Source organism: Accipiter gentilis, chromosome 21, assembly GCF_929443795.1.
Source record: "Accipiter gentilis chromosome 21, bAccGen1.1, whole genome shotgun sequence".
Lineage (NCBI taxonomy): Eukaryota > Metazoa > Chordata > Aves > Accipitriformes > Accipitridae > Astur > Astur gentilis.
The window spans coordinates 15351178-15372399 of NC_064900.1; the positions used below are offsets into that span (position 1 = coordinate 15351178).

Genomic DNA, 21222 nt, shown 5'->3' on the forward strand with positions numbered 1-21222 from the left:
CTTGTTCGCCATCTCTTTGTTCCTCTATTGAAATATCCTTCTGGAAGGTCACCACTGAATGTGCCACTGTGTTGGCACTAAGTAAAACTGGAAGTCATGATATCGAAACGAGATGAGGTGTTGCTTCCCAGAGAGGAGCATTAGCTTTGTTCAGAGAGAGATAAAAGGCAGAGGTCAGGAACTGGCATTACACCCCAGAATGCTGAAATAAAGAAACTAGCAAGAAAGGAAACCTAAAAGTGACATTAGCCTAAGTGAGGATTCCAGTAGAGAGTGAATTGTATCAACAGTCCCCAAAAACACATTGTCTTGAGGAAAACTGTTTAGATAATTTTGTGATGGAGTTGTCACAAGTGATGTCATGAAACCTGGATAGATAGATAGATATATCTATAGGCCAGGTTTAGTTTATTAGCATTATGTCACTAAAGCCAGATGTAGAAGCTTTTTGTCTCTTGGCACCCTGGAGCATCTTTCAGGTTAGACATTGCTTATTCTCTTACCATTACAAGTCATCACATTAAATGGCTAAATGGTTTCTGAGTTAATATGAAGAAAAGACCAGTTAAAAACAAATAATGCTAGTCTAATGCAGTAGCAAAGAAGGTTTGACTATTCAGGGAGTCATCTGTCCCTGAAGGGAGAGAAAGAGAGATGGCAAAATGATAGCACACTCGCCTATCTGGTAACATCTGGACTGCGTGAGAAGTTAAGTGTTGGAGCTGCAGCATTGGAAGAGAGTTTGCTTCTAAGCAGTGGGAGAAGGAGGGAGGGTCGACATCCAGCACTACTGTCCAAGTTGAGCCTTAGCCAGCTGTCTGTGTTTCCTTAAGAGACTGCCCATTAATTTCCCCCTTCCCAAACAGCAATCAGCAGCCTGTACCTTGTCCTTGTAAAAGGAACCTAAAATGTCAGAGCTGTTACTTTCTGTTTAGTGAGCTCTACATCTGGTCAGTCTCATCAAAACATTTATGTTTGTGCTTTATTGCACTTGCATGCTGTCTAGCTTTTTTTTTTTTATCTGAAACAACACATTCACAATCTGCTGCGTGCATAACATGGGTGGAGTAGATTAATAAAGGAAGAAGGGGATGGGCTTTTAATTTGCAAGTTCCGAGGGATTGTTATGAAGGATGAGGATGGAGGAAGCAGACTTCTCGCACCATAGAGAGATGCCGTGAGAGCCTTTTGAAGATGTGATTGTTTGTAATGGTCTTGTTCTGGTTTTAGAGGCAGTTGGAAAAGATTTTGCAAGCCGTGTACTTAAGTTTGCTCCATTAAATTGATTTTGTTTTTCTTGACTGTATTCCCTCATGTATATTAACTAACCTGAGTTTGAGTATTTGCTTATGTGTGTCTACTTTTTGTGTGAGCAACAATGCAGAATATGAACATTTGGCTCCCCCATAAGAATCTCTAACCTCTCCTACATAAGTGTAATGATTAAAAACTTGGACCGCAAATCTGCTTCTGATTCAGACATCACCTGTTCAAGTATTACAGAAAGGTCAGAACAGATTTTCAGCAGCAGAGGAACAGAAAGCGATAGAAAATCACACAAAGAAAGGTTTGTGCAGAGGATACAGAATGGGATCTTCTGTAACTTGAGTTTAATCTTGATTATTTAAAGAATAGGAGTGATGCTAATCAGGTTAGGCATGCTGGCAAGACAGTAAGGAAGAGCAGCAAGGCAGGAGAGGAAAAGAGATCCCTCTCCCTTCACCGAAGACTAACCCATCCATGTTGGATGCACTAATACGTAACAGAAAAGGTAATGTCTGACAGAAATAGCAGCAGGAAGTCAGTAGATTACATATTTGAGAAGTAGTTGAGAGTCTTGGTTTCTAGTCTTAATTCTGACTGTCTTTATTACTCTGGTCATTATTTAATGTTTCCATGCTTTTTTTTTTTTTTTAAATCTATCAAATGAAATTAATATCTGCCTAAATATGTAAACAAATGGTTGTGACAATTTGTAAATGACTGCCTGTATAGTTGAGAAGTCCACAGAAGCAAGTTGGTGGGACAGAGGCATTTTCTGTCTTCCTAGGATCATGCTTTGCTCTTTCACTTCTTAAAAGCAAGTACAAAGTAGATTCAAAACTTGGGTTAGTAGAGTCCTATTGCTGGGTGTATAATGTAACAACGGTAGTTTGTGCAGCACAGATGAAGACTTACGAGATTCATCTTCCCAATTTAGCAAGTGCTGAAATGCTCTCTTGAGAGCTTTATGGCTGATCTAGCAAAGCCGTGTGTCTGGTTAAGCACAAGCTTAACTTTGGATGTGCTGAACTGGAGATAGCATGCTCAGTACCTGCCATGGCAAAGCACTCAAAACGTGCAGCACTCTGGAAAAGCTTAAAGCAAGGATGAAACTCCTTGGAGCCAAACTTTAATAATACAGATGTAGCCCAAATAGGGGGAATCCCTAGTTCACGGCGAGCCTGTATGTACTACCAGTCTGTTGTTTTCAATTCTTAGCAAAGGCATAAGAGTTCAGTAGTGTGATATCACATAGCTACCAAGTCAACATTCAGAACAATATTTAGTTGCAGAGATTGCCCTGTAGGGAAAAAAAAAAAAATAAAAAAAAAAATACATAAACCCCCTTAGAATACAGTTCTTGCAAGTATAACTTCTAGCCACTAACAATAGGATAGCATGGGCATATAAAAAAAAACTTAGAATGGCTAATTTTAACATAAATACTAAATGTCTTATGTATTTACAAAGAATTAGTTTTAATTGTGAATGCCATAGCTTAATAATTGTGTTCACTGCATCTCTGAATATAGACTTGTATGGACAACATGGGCTTACATTGCAACATAAGAATATGTGTGGCATAATTACATTAGCTTCACCATGGTTTTTTTTAATGGGGAGTGTAGGGTTGTGTGTGGGCCTATGAACTTTACTCTTTTATCTTCCTCTTCAGAGAATTTGTGGGGAAAATACTGTGCAGTGTTCCAAAGTTTGTGAATAGTGACTGTTCTATGATTGATGGAATGATGAGACAGGGGGAAAGCCCTAAAAATTGTAGGGGTTTGGTAGTGGGAATGATTGAGTGCATGATTTGAGCCCAATGAGCAGTAACCAGCCTGTTCTTCAGACCCAAGTGCGAAGCATGGCACCAGCTACGGTGTCCGAGGTGTTTAGGCTGTAGAAGGTAAAAAAACCCCAATTTTATCCTAAACAGTCCAAGAGGCCTGTTTCCAGCAAAGCGAGCTTTTCTGTTGTAAACTTCATTCATTCAGTGTGAGTCATTTGGTTTCAGATCCATTTAAAACCGGGCCATGGCCGCGGGTAGAAGCGGTTCACAAAAAATAGCTTCAGTGGTGAAGTGAGCTGCAGTGGTGCATGCTTCCTTGTTCCTGTCTGTTGAGTGGCATTCATTGCCCCTTCATTTGTGCAGGTACAAATCACTGGAATGTAAACTGGATTGCAGACTGAATTTTTCCCGATGGAAACTTCTGCTCCCCCCTTGACTTTATCCAAGACCATGGCCCTACTGAGAGCCCTGCTCTGCTGAGTTAAGGGTGGGAAGAGATAGCTGAGGTTGAGCAGGAAGGCGTGGAAATTTCTAGAGCTGCTTCTGCTGACAAAGTCAGCATGTTGAGGAACTACACCCCAAAGCAAAAGGTTAAGGAATGTAGAAATGCTAGAATATAAACCATGAAAGGGTGTGGGGAATTGCTTCCAGGTTTACATTTATTTTATGCTGGAAAGGAAAGTTTTGATACTTTTTTTTTTTTTAACTTGTTGATTTTAAGATGTTTATCTGCTGAATTGCATTCTTTCGGTTTTGGTATGTACGCTATGGAATTTCATAGTGATCTGTCCAAGCCTGGCTGGCTAGAAAAAAGTAATACTGGCATATATTTCAAATACAAACAAGAAATAGGAAAATAAAATAAGTTTTTGGAAAAAACATGATGTGAAGGGAAGAATATGAGCAAAACAAAGTGATAAAAGAATAGGGACACTGGTGATCTGTGCTGGCGATACTTAATGAAAGCAAGGATCTCATTTGTGGTCTGCAGACCAGTTCCATAAAGAGTGATATCCTGAAGCCAGGAGGAACGTCTGGTGGAGATCAACCTCATTATTCCACTTTTAAGTACAGGGAATTCCTGTTCCTGTCAAGTGTATCAGCATTAGGAAAAAACATGCAGATCTGAGAAGGGTGGTATTTTATTTTTATTTTTTTAAAAAACTGGGAGGGAGAAAATAGGTTATGTAGTGACAAGCACTTTTATTAGTGTGCCAGATTGCCCAGAAGTGATTGTGACGTCTCCTTCATGAAACACATTAACAACAGAAGAAATTAATAGGACAGAATATTAATTTATCTGCTCTGTCTTATGGGGAGGCAAAGAACAGCCAAGACTTTGTCTGATGCTCTCCCTGAAAAAGCATCTTTGCGTTTATGAATGCATTATGAAAGATTACCTGGGGTGATCTGAAAGTACATGGTTTTCAACTTGAAGAGGATCCATAAGAGAGAAAGAAGCTTTTCTTTTGATGTATCTGAAAAGATCTGAAAGATCTCGAAAAACTTAATTGCAGGAGAGTTCTGTTCTCATTTTGTTGAGGGAATGTTGTCTCTGAGCAGCTGAGAGGGAAACTAGCATTTAGTCAGACTGGCTTTTGTATTTTGTGTGTATATCAACGTATGTTTAACTCGGATGCCTAATCCACAACAGGAAGAAAACCTTCCTTTTCAGAAGTCTTACTGAGATGTGCTTACCTGTGGTTAACAGTCAGTAGCGGTAGGACTACTGGTACACGGAAATCCTTTCTCCAAATCCTGGCAGAATTTCACCAAAATGCAAATAATTATTTTTTATTTTTATTTGAACAGCTTTCAGTTCATATCTTCATACAAATTCAGAAATAAAGGCTTGTGCACTTGTCAATAGTGAAGCTAAATTTCTAAAATTGATGTAGGGTTTTTTGAAGTGCTTATGACTTCATTGCAATACTGAGCATTTGTTGCATGATATATTGGTACAGTTATTTTTCTTCAGCTTATGATATGCAATGCAGGAAATTATATCTGTCATTAACATCCTTTAATGTTTTTCTTGATACATTTTTGCTTTTAAGGTTGTGGTGGGTTGACCCTGGCTGGATGCCAGGTGCCCACCAAAGCCACTCTATCACACTCTGACTCAGCTAGGCAGGGGAGAGAAAATATAAAAAAGGGCTCGTGAGATAAGGACAGGGAGAGATCACTCAACCAATTACCATCACGGGCAAAACAGACTTGACTTAGTGAAAATTAGTTTATTGCCAGTCCACCAGAGTAGGGTAATGAGAAATAAAATCAAACCTTAAAACACCTTCCCCCATCCCTCCCTTCTTCCTGGGCACAGCTTCACTCCCGAATTCTCTACCTACCCCACTGGCGGCGCAGGGGGACGTGGAATGGGGGTTACGATCAGTTCATCACACGTTGTCTCTGTCACTTCATCCGCCCTCAGGGGCAGGACTCATCACACTCTTCCCCTGCTCCAGCATGGAGTCCCTCCCATGGGGTGCAGTCCTTCTTCAGGAGCACACTGCTCCAGCGCGGGTCCCCCGCGGGGTCACAAGTCCTGCCAGAAAACCTGCTCCGTGGGCTCCTCTCTCCACAGATCCGCAGGTCCTGCCAGGAACCTGCTCCAGCGTGGGGTTCCCACGGGATCACAGCCTCCTTCGGGAACCCACCTGCTCCGGCGTGGGGTCCTCTCTCCCCGGGCTGCAGGTGGAGACCTGCTCCACCGTGGACCTCCCTGGGCCGCAGGGGGACAGCCTGCCTCACCAGGGTCTTCACCACGGGCTGCAGGGGAATCTCCGCTCCGGCACCTGGAGCATCTCTTCCCCTTCCTTCTGCACTGACCTGGGGGTCTGCAGGGTTGTTTCTCTCACATGTTCTCACTCCTCTCTCAAGCTGCAGTTTCTGTGCTGCAGCAACTTTTTTTTCCCTTCTGAAATGTTATCCCAGAGCCATTATCACCACTGTCGCTGACGGGCTCGGCCTTGGCCAGCAGCGGTTCTGTCTTAGAGCTGGCTGGTGTGGGCTCTGTCGGAGATGGGGGAGGCTTCCAGCAGCTTCTCACAGAAGCCACCCCTGTAACCCCCCCCTGCTACCAAAACCTTGCCACACAAAACCAATACAAAGTTGGATGTAGCATAAAGGTTTTGATTGAAATGTGCTCTGGATTCTGCTTAAGGATTGTTTTAAGAATCGGAAAGCAGGGGAATGGTTCCCTTCATTCCAAAGATGGTCTCTGAAGAAAATTTTGACCAAGGTAAATTGGCAATAAGGACATATGTGTCTTTGGACTTCTGACTTTTAAAATGGAACCCTGGGTGTTGCCTTAGTAATGACAACATGCCTCTTGTCCCCTTTCTAATATTCTGAATTTGCCTGCAAACCACCATTAGGTATGTTTGGTTAACATCTGTTAAATGTGGTGACTGCAATTTGTGATGATTCCATCCGCCCTGAGTATGTTCCACTTGATCGCAGCCCTCAGTATAAGGACTGGGGCTACATTCTAGCTGCCAAGTGTGCCAGATAGTACTATGGCAATGAACGTTGCTGTAGTAGATGATTGATCAACTATAGTATCATTTTTACAGCAGAAAATAATATGTATGCACAGAAAGTTTTGGGTTTTTTCAGCTGGAACAGCTGAAATACTGTGTGCCATTTCTGAATGCTGGAGTTTGAAAACCTCTGTATGAGGTGAAACAGGCATTTTGCTTCCATCTTCAACTTTTTGGGGCATGGCTTTTTCAGTTGCAATATGTGCAGAATATGGGCTATGCTTTGAAAAATATGTTCTTCTGTCCTTTTAAGTTAATGTGGTCTTGTGTTTAAATTGAATGATACTGTGTTGATTGTCAGGTAGACTTGAATAATGCAAGTCCTCAGTGTTACAAAATATCTTTGTTTTTCAGTTCTGAAATCAAAGGGAGTGAAGCCATAAATTTAAAGAGCAACGAAAAGGTAAGCACAACTCTGCCTGCACTTTTGAAGGTATGATTTTTATTTACTAATAATTAATTGAGCTAAAGCCTGCCACCTCTGCTTGTGACTACTTACTTGCTAGTGTTCTGATGTTGGATGTATTCCTGTACTGTAATGTAGCACCTGTTTGCTATATTCTGGGTTAGGGTCTATTACCTCAGGGTACTAATACACACGCAGAAGACAGAAAAACTGTCTGTGCTTCACATTCTTAAAATTCACACCTTTACTTACGTTAAAGAAGTGGGAGTCTAGTGCTAATTCTACGTGCAGTTAGCCAGCGAAGGAGGAAGCTGGTATTTTTATCAAACAATGGTTTCAGGCATTCCTCTAAAGCACCATTTCTATATAATTTATTAATATCTAACCAGCAAGTGTTTGCCTGCCTGAACGTCCACTGGTTTCCAACCAAAGCGCTGTAAGATCTTTTGCTGAAAATCGTGTGCATGTTGGCTGTTCTCTACCAGTGTTACCCATGTTAATCATGCTTGTCTTGTCCTGTAAGCATTTTACTGCAAAAAAAAAAGACGTGCTTCTCTGTTATTAGGGCTTTCCTCTATGTCAATTTGACACAAAGTGGTGTTTGTCTATAAAGTTGTGTTTAGACTTAGTCCAATATCATAAATAATTGTGTGCAGGACAGGGCCTGGTGATAACAGCCATCTTTGCTGCTGTCATATCATGCCTTGCACAGAGCCATTTTAGTGATTCATTCACTAAGCACTTTTGCTTGGGTTTTTGTTCATTTCGCTAGTTGTTTTAGTGTAATGCAGATAATATTGTGGCTACTTCCCCAAAAGGACCTTGGCTAGTGTGCCAGATTTATGTGGGGATGCAGTAGGCTTCTTAACACACTGAATCTGAAATTTCTATCCTGTGTTGCATTTATTGAGCACTAACAGCATATGGAGAAGGAAGCAGTGGTCTTCCTGTATGGCCTACAGTCTCTGTGTAGTTGCACCTTCAGTATCTAGGGACTGTTTGTTTGGGCTTTGCCAAAGGTGAAGAGACATTGCAGTTGCCTCTACACAGACCCAGTTCAGTCCTACAGGGTTATTAGCTCAAGAACAATTCCATGTTGAATGTAGTTTAACGACATCAAGGTGGGAAACAATGTGGTGACATTTGTTCAGAAGCTCTGTGGATTCAAGCCAACTGTGTCAATTCCAAGCTCCTGGAATATGCCACTGAATGCCTCCCTGTTATCAAAAAACATGGACTCTTGATTTTATGCCTTGAAATGCAGGCAGAAAGGATTCTGATAAACCAGAGGAAATTCTACTATAATAGAAGCAAGTTTTCGTCATTTAAAAAAAATCTTACTTTTCTATGTTAGATCAGTGAAAAATTCTAAAACAAATTTTCCTTTTGAAGAAGATTTTGACTGAGGAAGAGAATCATTTAGCATACATGCACAGGACTTCAACAACAGGTATTGCTTAAAAGGAGGTACGAAGAGGGCGAGGTGTCAAGAAACAAGCGGGATGCATAGGTGGATCAAAGGGAACATAGCAGATTTAAGTTACCTAAGAGTGTTTCTTTCTTGCCAAAAACTACATCTCATTTATTTTTTTAATTTTAAAAAGCCCAAATTCAGAATCTTTCCTGCTGAATCTAAATTCATTGTAGTATTCTACTCAGAACTTGTGTTTTTGAAATATTATACTAAAAGTTGGTGCCAGTATTAATGCTGTAAAGTTTTGTTCCAAATGCCTGATCTGTTTTCTTTGTCTGGCTGTAACATTTTATTTAATTATATTGTCTTTGACCTACATTTAGGAGTCTAAAGTGTTACAATGCACTTTACATTATCTTTGAAATAATATCTGGTGTTTGTATAGGCTTTATAAGAAAGGTGCGGTTTTCATATTACTATAATGTGCTGCCTGTTTAACTGTACTGAGAGCTTCCTGTCTAACTTACTTCCCTCTTTCTTAAGCTGATCAAAAATCTTCTGATACACTTGAACAGTTTCATATGCATAGTGATGACTACTTTTAGCACTATAATTTTATAACTTGTGTGCACTGAAATTACAACTAGATAGTAAAAACTGATTCAGAGGAGGTGGAGAAAGTATTTATTTTCTACTGCTGCCCCCACCACCCTTTTTTTTTGTGAGGAACATATTTTTTTGCCTACCACTGCTTCCTCCCAAGACACACTTGCATTTTGATAACACCACACTGTCTAGTGTCTGACATTGGCCAAAATAAGCTGTCTTGTGCAAAGATCACTAGAATGCAGCTGAACAGTTGGAGAGAATGTATAGTATTGAAAGATGTTCCAGTTTTATTTATTGAGTCATCAGGGTTACTATGGACTAAAAAAAACAATGTTTTGTTGTTATGGAAAGTGTACTTTGTAAGGAATGCCTAAATCTATATACCTACATGGATTGGGTTTGGGCAGGTTTCCATACATGTCCGTCCATGTCTCTGAATTGTGCTTCTACCTAGTCATTTCAGGTGGATGGTGACTAAAAGTTGAAACCATATTGTGTCTGTCTGTCACCAAGTTAATGAGCTATCATGTTTCTGATAGACTTACATGTAGACTTACATGCTGTGATTTTGTATATTCATTGGCCGTTTTGGCAGGAGGCCAGGGGCAAAATAGCAGGGGAACTGTAAGTCTCTGATTTAGCCGCAAAGGTCAGACATCTAAATTATAGCTGACGGGGTGAGTGGAGCTGCGAAACGTGCTGAGCTACAGTAGCTCTTTGGTTTTTCTGAACACTTCAGCTACCAGTTCTGTACTTTAACCCCTGCTATTTTTTTCCATGTGATGACATATTTAGCTTATGAAAATATGAAGCCAAATCTTTCTGTGCCAAGGTGACATTATCAATAATCTTTTGATCACTTTTGAGAAAAGATTTCTGAAATATATGTCACATCTATTAATTAATTGCCAGAAAGTACACCATCACCCACCACTATTTATTTACAGATTTTTTTTTTCTTGTTTCTTTGAATTAGAGCTGTAAACAGTGCTTTTTCTGAGTAAATGCTCCATTTGAATGATGCGATTGTTGAACAGATGGTTGTGTGCATGTAAACAGTTCTTGAACTTCATGTTTAGTGTTCTAGGTATCTGCATTACATAGTGTCCAGTACATGTTAGTATTTCATTAACCTCACTTTTAGTGATACAGAGGCTTTGTTTTTAAAAGGAGTATTGCAACAGTGCTTCCTACAAGAGTACGTTTCACATAATTTTGCTTTTGGTAATGCCCTGAAAATACAGGTTTACAACTGGGACATAGGTTTTAGTTTGTGTGGAACAGCTACCAAATAAGCTAACACCGCTACTGTAGCAAGCCATGTGCTGGAGAGTGTTGTGTTAGTACAGTTTTGAAGAAATGACATAATGCTCTTGTTGCACATGCTTGTGGCACAAGTCTTAACCTGGCTCCTACCCGTATTACCATACTGTAGTAGTAGCAGCAGTGATAGGTGCTTGGGTTAGTTTCAGTAGTTGGGAATGCATTAGGTGCCAGGCTTGCCCTGTCTGAGGTTCTCATCCAGCTGAAGGCTTTGTCGTGACAGTGTAGGCAAATTCACTGCTGATCATCCCCAGATATCTTTCCTGTAGCAATGCATGGAGGAAATAGCACATTATCCCATAACTGATTGGGAAGGAATTCTTAAGCATCTCAGCACAGGAACTACTATGTGAGCTCTGTCAGGCAAATGCAAAAGTTTGAAAATGTAGGTTCAAATACAATATACCAAATGTTTAATTTAGACTTCAGTATTTCAACAGCATTAAATATTTTATAATTTGGCCCATAGGCTCAAGCCTAGGTGCTAGTTGCCTGGATTAACCAGAGGCAGTCTCAACCTTCATAGAAAAAACCACAGGGGCAGAAAATACTGCAAAGATTATCTAGTCCAGTCCTCTACCCCAAGGTGAGATCTCTGTATCTATGTCATACCTGACAGAAGTTTGTCTAACTCGTTCCCAAAGACCTCCAGGGATGGAGATCTCTAACATCTCTGCAACTTCACCAGACAACTGTTCTACTGATTTCATAAACCTTATAATTAGAAACTCTTTTTCTTAATATCCCATCTCAAGCTTCCTTGCTACAAATTAAATCTGTTGCTAATTGTCCTCTGACAAGTACTCCTGTATACTGTGTGAACATGGAGAAGAGATAATTCTGTAGCCCTGCTTTCTCCCATGAATTTCATTTCAAGGTAAAATAAAGATGGCTGTATTTAAATGGTAGACACAGTATTAAAATTTGATGGCAAGGACTGCAATTATGTGATAAGATGAAGCCAGATTCCTTTTGGAGTTGCAACAAATAGGACAAGAGGCAACAGGTGCAAGTTGGAGCATGGGAAAGTCCAGTCACCTATAAAAATTTTTTTTTTCTTCTTTTTTTCTTTCCCCCCCCTTTACTATGAGAGTGGTCAGATATTGGAACAGGTTGCCCAAGGAAGTTGCAGAATCTTTATCCCTGGAATATTCAAAACGCGGCTGGATGAAGGCCTGCTCTAACTGGAGATGCTTTGACCAGGAGCTTAGACTACGCGAGCTCCACAGCCACATTACTTTCAGCCTAATTTGTTCTGTAATTCTCTGTCACATCATTTTTTGTTTGGTGTGTGAATTCACATAAGTTTAAAAAAAAAAAAAATCCCAGGAACTTGCTGGATATATGTAGCTGTTCTTACTGAATGTCCCTAATTCTGACTTTATAATTTGTTTTAAGTTCTACAAAAAGTTAGAAATCAAAATTAAGCCCAGTGTCTTAGTTAACTGCATACTTTTCCATATAGCATGGGGTTTTTTCATATTGTCATGGTTTTATTTTATATTGTCTTTATTTCATGTGTATGTTTATCTAAGTAACTTCTGCTCAGCCTGCGTGTGAATGCCTGCTGAATGCCTGTGTCTTAGACCTAGTAATTAGAAGTCAGCAAGAGGGATTCTATGTCTTTTGGGAGCCGAAGGAAGTGGACTATTACTGTCAACCATGAATTTTTTAGAAACCTGAGAGTTACTTTTAAAAACTGCTGCTGCCCACAACAATGAATGAAAGACAAAACCAAAATGGTTTTGGAGTTTACATAATCAAGATTTCTCTTATGGAACCTGAAAGCAGATCTTTTTCTCTTTGGCAATGATGTATACTTTTGCTGAAATGGAGTTTTATAGGCGAGTACATAGCACCTTCTGGTTTCCCAGAACACTTTGTTAAATTAATGGTGTTAACAGCTGTACATGTTCAGCAAGACATTTCAAGATCATCCTATCTAAAGTCCTGGTAACTTCCTTTGTCATACTGAAGAGTTTTAGAAAGGTTGATCCTGAAATATGCTTCCTTCTCTACTAGTGTTCTTCAAAGAAAGGATCTTGAGCAGGGAACTTCATTTCAGGATGGGTGGAAAAAAAGTGGGCTTAAACCTTGCTCAGTTTGGCACAGAAAACCACTGAGGATACGGATGAGAAGCAGAAGTGTGGTGCCAGATGCTGTAGCCTGCCAAGAGAATATAAGTACAGGTGGAAAGCATATTATCTCACCCCATTCCCAGCATACTGCCTGCTTGTGCACACCTTCTGCATTGAAAAGGTGAACTGCACCTTTATTTTTTAATGTATTTTAAAATGTCAGGGAATCGTCAAGTAAAAGAGAATAAAAATTGTTTCATGTTTGTGGAAACATTTTCACTAAAAGGCAATAGAAGTGTAATGCTGGGAGAATTTAGAGGAAAGAACAGAAATAAGACAGATAATTTAATTCTGTTCTCTCTGGCTCCATAATAGACGTTGTAGTAATAAGGCATTGGTTACATACTGAGAAATGAGTATCAATTATTAATCAAAGCTTTACAATAATTTCAGGAGAAAATTCAGAAGGGAGAAATTTTGAAGTAACTCTGCAAATGGTGTAAACAGAATTTTTAAATGATAAAGCTCACTTTGTCATTCTAGAGACTTTCACTGAGTTTACAATTCTGCATAAGGTGACCTGGCAGAAACTTTATTTCAAATTGTACCTCATTTTCTCTACCTTTTCATTTGAAGTATTCACCCTTACCACCTTGTTTTTTGTTCTCTTGTTAGGAAAGGTGAGTCTGGATACCTCCTCAGATTTTAGGAGAACGCTAGAGTTTCAGAGAACGTTTGTTTCATCTTTTCTTTCCCCATCTGACAAATTAAATCTACGTTAAGGACTCCTTGGTATTTCAAGAATTCACATGGATAAACAAATTTGTAAAGTCCCAGTGCTGAACTTTCAACAGAGGCAGTTGTCTTTCCAAATGTTAGAGTAGTCATTGAATTTAAATAGGTTTATTTTTAAAAATGCAAAACTGATAAAGTTTAACCAAAAGTCCCTTCCTGTTGTTTTAACTTTTACTCCTGATTATGAAGATGCCATGATTTCATTAGTTTTTCTAGTTACTCTTGTCTTCTGGCATTGTCATGACTGGATTTTTTTCATCTCAAAACAAGCAGAGAAAAGGAGGATGTGGAAGGAAAACTTCACAGTATAAAAAAGCCAAAATATTTAGAGGTTAAAAACATCGGTTATTTGTGGAGATACAGAACTCACCTTTAACTTAAATCCCCCCAAAATCCCAAGGCTATCTTTATAATCTTTGGGTTTTTTTTTCTTTTTCTGATTATTTAAAAGGTATTATTTAGTTAAGACTAAACAGTTTTTGACAATGGTGGAACTCCCTTGCGTCATCTCCATTGCCACTCTAATTACTGGCATAAATAGGAAAAACCCACTTTGACAGTGTGTTTTTTTAAATCCATTTTTTTCCTGAACACTAGCAGCAGTGGACTTTTAGGAGTTCTCTGCTTACCGTGTATTCACTGTCTGACAGTACTTTTTCGTAAATTTTTCTTAATACCATGTCAATTTTCTTAAACAAGTCTTGTTCCTAATCTATATCTCTATGTCTGATTCTTTTTCATTGGATTTCCATATGTGTTGCCTCCTGTTGATTGAGAATGCCTAACTTCTTTTCCTCATAGTAGCTGAAAAAACAAAATCTTATTTTGTGTGTGGACTTACTCTACTTCAGTGTGTCCCACTCACTGCAAACAAGTAGGAGACTACACCAATGATGCTTTAGTTTCCCAGAGAAGGGAAATCTGCTGAAAAACATGCAGTAGTGACTCATTGTGGGGATGTACTAGTCTGCCAGCAACTCAAGCTATTTCACTGTGGATTTTGTTTAGCATACAAAATTTACATACTGTATCACTGTTCAAATTGAACGCGATGCTCATGTTAAATGCAATGCAGCCATCTTAGCTATGGTGAAAGGTCAAAGCTAAGGCTATGAACATGGTTAATTTTCTAGTATTAGAGGTAGCCGTGCCTAAAGGTGCTACTTTGTGCAACCAACACTTGAATCTGAAACTCTTAAACTGTTTCTACATGCTAGCAAGCAAATTCTGCAGTATTACTGTGACTGTTTCTCAGATGAGTAAATTGGGGTTAAATGGCTTGTAGAAGGTCCCTGGTGTGAATCAATGATGATCCTAAAATCCTGATGGCTTTCCTCCTTCTCTCAAAACTGCAGGTGAGATGGGGTGGTTAAAGTGCACAAGCATATCCGCACAATATGCAGAACGTCCTACATCAGCAGCTCCCAGCACAGCAGGACGGGCGGTCTGTGAGAGGTCTCCATGCGGCTGCCTGGAATTTCTGCTTCAATAAGGAGCATTTATTCATGGGGAGTGAAACCCAAAATGTCTGGCTGTTGTGGCTGGAAGCTAATTCTTTGTTCACCGAGAGCTATGTTTTAATACTGTTAATGTTTTCATTTCATTCACTTGTTAGGGCAATAAAAGAGATTGTATTCTTGGCAGACGGACATAACCCCTGCCAAATGAGACCCTCTGGCAATTTGAACTTCTGCCACCCGACTGCTGAGAGACAGTGGCTACCAGGGCGGCTGTTCCCAGCTGGTATGGGAGGTGAAGCAAACCTGGCAAAGCAGTCCCTCTTCAGGGTGCTGTTGTGCCGCTGGAGCTGCTCTCTGCCCTTTGAGGGGGCTGTTCACACTGGTAGCAAGCCCTGTGCCTGACTGCGTAGGTGCAGTTAGGCTTTGGGTGTATGTCTGTGCTGCAGTCAGGAGTGGATTACAGCCTGGAAAACATACCTAGTTTACCGTTGAATAAATTAGCTCAGATAAGAATCACACTTGAGACATGACATCCTGGGCTTGTCTTCTGAGTCCCAGCTGCCGAGCTTCTCTGCAGTGGTTGCTCTGGCAAGATAAGACCACGCTACCTGATTGCACAGTAGATACAGCTTCAGTTATCGCCGCAGTCTCTTCAGTCACCTGATTTAAGTCATAATCTTGTTTCACGCTCTACCAAGCTTCCCCTCTGCACCAGCCTCATTGCATGTGAGGTCAGAGGACCATAGGATAATTCAGGTTGAAGGGACCCCAGGATGTCATCTAGCCCAACCTCCTGCTTAAAGCAGGCTCAGCTATAAGGTCAGGCCAGGTTACCCAGGGCTTGCCCAGTGAAACTTTGAGTAACGAGTTGCTAAAGGAATAAAAGCTAATTAAAGCTTTATGAAGCATGTCACAAGCAGGAAAGCTCACAGAGGGTGGGAAAGGGGAGGCAAGGGGAAAACTGATGACAGTCTGTATACAAAAGGAGCAGAAAGACAACACTACAGCAAGGATCTGAAAGGGGATCTGGCAGGTACGTTTTTATCCAAAAACTATTGTTTGCATGGTAAAACATGGAGAAACCGCCGTTCAGACTGCCATGACACTGGAAGAGGAAATTTTTTTATTTTTTTTTTTTTATTAACCGATGGCATGAAGTTTAACTAATACAAGAGTCACTGGTATTCTTCCAGTATCGTGAATATCAGACTGCTCAGGCCTAATTGTGACATAGATGCAGCTGCTCTGTCAAGGTCAACTAAAGGCCCTGACTGTTGAAAGCTGGTGGGATATACCAGGGAAGGGATTACTTTGCGTATACCCTATGCCCTTGCCTTTTTTCCTGCGTGTTTGCTGGGGGCTTCTGTCAGAGATGAGCTCAGAGGGAGGCATCGGAAATAAGTGACAGTTATCACGATACTGCCTTGTGGAATTGCCATCATCCCGCTGTGTTTGTCAGGCGCTCGTGCCTGAAGGCTCCTGCTGTGTTAAAGGCTTACTGGCTTTACAGATCATGTGCTTTTGTCTCAGTAATTTGAATATGGCATTATCTTAAAATACAAACTTCAAAATCTGTAGCAGAACAGTTTTGTTTGTATAATACCTAAACGGTGGCTCAAACTTTGAATTGAGGTTTTAAGGGCAAACGATAAAGCACCAATAGCTCATGCTGTCTTTTATAGCAAAGGCAAAGTGGAGCGGGAGGGAGAATAAATGGAGGGTAGGATTGGTTATGTTGAAGGGAAGAAGGGATTTGCGTAGTTTCTGTGTTAGGACTTAATAACCATGTATATCTTCAAGTAAGCACAGTGAAAGCATTCTCCAGGGCTGCTTTTTTATGCAAGACACTATTTATGGTTCAAGGTAGGGAAGGACATTTTCATATTAAAACTTCCTGTTCTTTTGATTTACCAAAAGTTATGTAAGGAAAGGAAGATTAAAGAGAAAGGGAAGTCTAAATAGATTTCTGTTTCTGGAAACGGAGACTACAGAACAGCTTTTCATGCAGGGCATGATTTATGCTTACAAATAAGAAGCACAGTCTTTACAACTGTTATGTCTCTGAGCTGCTAGGGGAAGAATTTCACATGTAGAGTGTAGCCATATTTGAAGTCTCATTTCCTAATTGGAAAAAACACACTAGTTCCTGAATACAAATTAATTCAAGCAAACAAACCCCAAACAATAACAACAAACAACAACAAAAAATACTAAAGTGTTGACAAGTTTTGAATTTAATATTTTCTTTTGTAGTTAATGCATTTAGCTGTTAACTTCATAGATATTGTAGGAATTGATATAAATGCTTATAGCCTATAATGGTTATATCTGCAGAGAAAATAATAAGATTTGTGTGCATTTCCTGCACTGAGATACTCTTTGAAATCTGACAAATCTGTGTGAGTGGTACTAATCACAGAACAAGGGAGAAATGCCTTCCCTCGCTTAAGTTGAATCAAAAACTGGTATTGAAGAATGCTGAGGTATTAGTCAAAGTGAAAGAAGAAACTATGATAGCAGAACTTTGAAGCTGACTATGGTGAATCATTCATGTATTATGAAGTTTTGGAAATTAATTTTTTTCTTGTTTCTGTTTTATATTTCCTTATGCGAAGTACTTGGTTCCTATGAGGTAAAGTTAATTGTTCAAGAGATTCATCCCAGGTTTGCATGTTACTGGCATAGTTTGCCTAGTACTGAAGATACCAGCCAGCACTGTGGTACATCTGTAAGCTGCACTGTTGTCCTCTTCATTTCCAGGGGTGAATTTGGGTAGAGTTGACTTGTAAAGTAGTAAATCCCTGAGTACTACAGGGGTGACTACATCCGTTTGTGATGCATCAGAGCTATTGATTAGTGCTGTATGTGGGGAAGCAGGTGGGATTTATCACAGGTAGGGTGAAAAAAGGCTAGAGTTTGACTTAGCCCACTTTTGAAAGTTTACATAAAAGTTTAATGTGGTTGTTTAAGTGTCTTGCTTGTATAAAGAAAATAGAGGTTGTATGGATTTCTCAAGGACAATTGTGGCATTCAATTTCTATGCTCACATAAACAATTCAATTTTCAATACATATATCTGATCACTTTAATATTAAGCAATTGCATCTACTCTTTGTATGAAAAAGGTGAAAAAAAAACATTGCTTGAAGATTAAAGACCACTGCTCCAGTATCACTAACTATAACTTGCAAGTTTTTAAGAAATTGCTGTTCCCCAAGGATTAAACTGTGTTCATCAAAACACTTTTTTCATAATTAACATGATCCTAGGTGGACTATTAACAAATAAGTCTACTTGCTTATTTTAGGTTACTTGAAACAAATATATCTTCAAGTCAGAATAGGATTAGTGACCTAATGAAAATAGTGGCTTTCTGCTTAGATCGGATGGGTAGGTGTTATCCAATTTGAAACAATTACTCTTCTCCAAACATACTGTTGACACAACTATAATTTGCATAAAACTTTTTGTTCATGTTCTCCTTTTCCACTCCTGTTGAGCAGAACAAATTTCATCTAAGAATAGCTAGGGTAACTTTATTCTGTTTTAATAAACTGGGTTGAAGCAGGGATTGAAATTACAAGGATTGCACTGTAAAGATAAAATAGGCAGCAATAGTATAATCCACTACAAAGGGTGAAGATGGGAACGAGGTGCTCACCAGAAAATTTTAGTCCAGGGAAAAACCATTTGCAGATTGTGAAGCTGAAAAGGTGGTTACATGTGGTGGTTGTGAAGCCTACCAGTGAAGTTGCATCATGGTTTTGGGCAGATGGTCTTGGCAGAAGTAGCATGGGTTTGGGCAGTGGTTCTTGGATCTGTGAGAGAAGCTGACACCAAGGAAATTCAAGGGCATAAATTGGTGAGGAGCAGAGCTTGTCTTGCCCCTGCAGTAGATGCTCAGCTGAGCTGAGGGAAGAAGTGAACAGGTGGTTTAAATGAGGTGAAGCCTTGCCTTATGACTAATTGTTTTCAGTTAGCTGATACAGCTGATAGGCAGTTCAGAAGGTCATGGGTGCCGCGGTAGTGGTGCGTAGGACTTTGCATGGTAGAGTATAGAGCTCTGTGAGACTGCAAATAGATTTGGAAATAGAGCTGTGAGGTTAATTAATTGCCTGTGGAGTTGGAGGAAAGCTGGCCAAAGGATGCAACATGGGGTTGCTAAGGTTAGCAGGTAGAATTAATCTCTGGCACATGAGTTGAGTTTGTTTTATCCAAATTCTGTTCTTGATTCTCCTGGGTTTTTTACAAGTGCAGGTTACTCTACATTAAAGGCTGTGGTATATTTGTGTTTTGCTATGGTGTTCTTCCCTATATTTGCAAGCTGAAAACTGTTCATCTCACAAGTGCATACAGATTTGTTTGTGAAGCTGTGCTTTTTGAGCAGGTTAGAGTCTGAAGTGTGAAAAATTGTTCCTTGCTTCTTCCTCAGCTTTTTTCTGCCAGTTGAAGCAATTGTTCTCCATCTGTCCTTCTGTACTTTACTTCCACAGCAGCTGCTTTGTGAATCTTCTAGCCTATGTAGTCCTTTTAGCTTTTTGAAGAATAGGGACCTTTTTTATTACAAAAAGAGAAGAAGAGAGCACAGGACTTTGATCTTTAAATGAACCTTTAAGCAACATATGTCCTGAAAGGATTACAATGCATAGGAGCAAATTAAAATTAAGGAATTTGGGAATGTGGGAAAACAACAGGAAACATCTTCTTTATGTGCTTCTTGTATTTATCTTAGGTTTGTCAAAATGAAGAGAGGAACCATTCCACAGAAGAACTTAGCAAGTCTGAAATCCAGGAGGAGCTAAAAAAGGCTAATAGCCTTCCTAGTTTGACTCCTGGAATCAAAACATCAGATAAAGACAAACAACCCCGAGAAGGCTTTTTTCATTTTCTTGGAAGCTTATTTAATATTGCAACAAAATCTTCTTTGGTAGAATCTAAACCCCCTGCCTTCCAAGATGAACCCAGCAGATGTGAAAAGGATTTACAGAACACAAATACCCTTCTGGAGGACACGCAGCCAAAGCATCCAAAAATTGAAGAGCCTCTTTGTTCTACAGCTAGAATAGGAGAGGATTCTGTAAATAAAGATGATGCTGTCTTAAATAATATTGGGAAGGATACCTCACAGGATCTGCAAGGAGGCTGGAAAAGATCTGCAGATGCACAACAGTAAGTTTTATAATTTAGTATTACATATGTTAATGTTTCTGCGTGTGTGTGTGTGCGTGCACAGAAGTACCTTGACTAAGTTCTGCTGACTGTGTGACAAATGATGGTCGTTTCTAAGTATGTTTGGAGTGTCCCTGACTTGACTTTGCGCAAAACTCTAGTAGCAACTACCTTAAATAAATGAGAAGTTGATTGCAACAAAACATAGCTTTAAAGAAAATTTTCTAGAAGTCTCCTGTCTATGGATAGATCCAGTGTAGATCCATCTAAGTGTTAAGAGAGGTTAAAGATGTGGCATTTAGAAATACGTTCAGTATTGTAGATCTGGGGGGGGAAAAAAAAGGTGTAGAGAGCTTATTTCCATCCATATTGTGGGCTAAATTAAAGGTTTGAATGTTTGTCCTTTTTATATCTCACTAGTTCAGTGGTTTTCTGCAAGTAGCATTTCCTCATTTTTAAATTATCTTTCCTGGTTTATTTGACTTGGTGATTTTTTGCTTATGTGTTTTGTTTCCCCTTGTTCTTTGGGGTTTTCCTGCCATGTAAAGGAGGTTATACAAAACACTCAATTAGCCTAAATATGGAACAAATATAACAGTCCTGTAATATTTGAAAAAAAGATTCAAAAAAAATGGTGCCAAGGGCACCAATGTGTGTTTGAGAGTAGAAAAGTGAAAACATTGGCTGTGGTCCACACTGTATATTACAAAATCTTTCTGACCATGGCATAAACACAGGTAATAGTATTCAAAAAACATTTGTAGCTGTTATGTTGAATATTTGGCTATATGTGTGCCAGTACAGCATACGTTTGAAGTTAGGTATGTATGTATGCATGTGATACCTGTTCAGTTTTTGATAGGTGTGTAGAATATGGAGTTGTCCACAGGCAATGGATCTGTAAGTAATGCTTACTCAGATTTTCAATACTGCCCAGGATATTTATTTCAAATTTAAGCCAAAAGTAATGATTTGGGGTAACTGGTAAGTCTATCACATTGCTCCTGCTTGTATTGCTGAATGGGAGGGTGTAGTGAGAAGAAAAACCTTTTTTTTTCTTTTAAGTTTTAAAACTAATTTGAGTTGTGCTCAGTATATTTACTGTGGCATGTGTAGTGTTTCATCTCCATATAGGAGGTCAGAGATTCCCAAAGTAGCTTGCTTAATGAATTTCACTTCCATACTGGGGATGTCTCCAGCACTCTGTCCTTACTTATTATTCAGTAGACTAATGATTTGAGGCATCTGTCATTCACCTTTATATTATAAATGTAATGGCTGATCAGGATATGAACAGGGGATGTGATACCTGTTCAGGTGAACTTAAGACTGTATCTCCACCACCAAAATACAGTACTGTTTGTAATTAAT

The 21222-nt window shown here is 39.5% G+C and overlaps 1 protein-coding gene across 1 annotated transcript in view; it reads left to right on the forward strand.

Annotated features, from left to right (window-relative positions):
• Positions 1–21222, forward strand: part of CRYBG3 (crystallin beta-gamma domain containing 3) — a 97609-nt gene that overhangs the window by 9602 nt on the left and 66785 nt on the right. Inside the window, exons 2-3 of the mRNA XM_049824322.1 lie at positions 6952–7000; positions 19415–19851. Coding sequence (XP_049680279.1) covers positions 6952–7000; positions 19415–19851 — 486 coding nt within the window. The remainder of the gene's footprint in view (positions 1–6951; positions 7001–19414; positions 19852–21222) is intronic.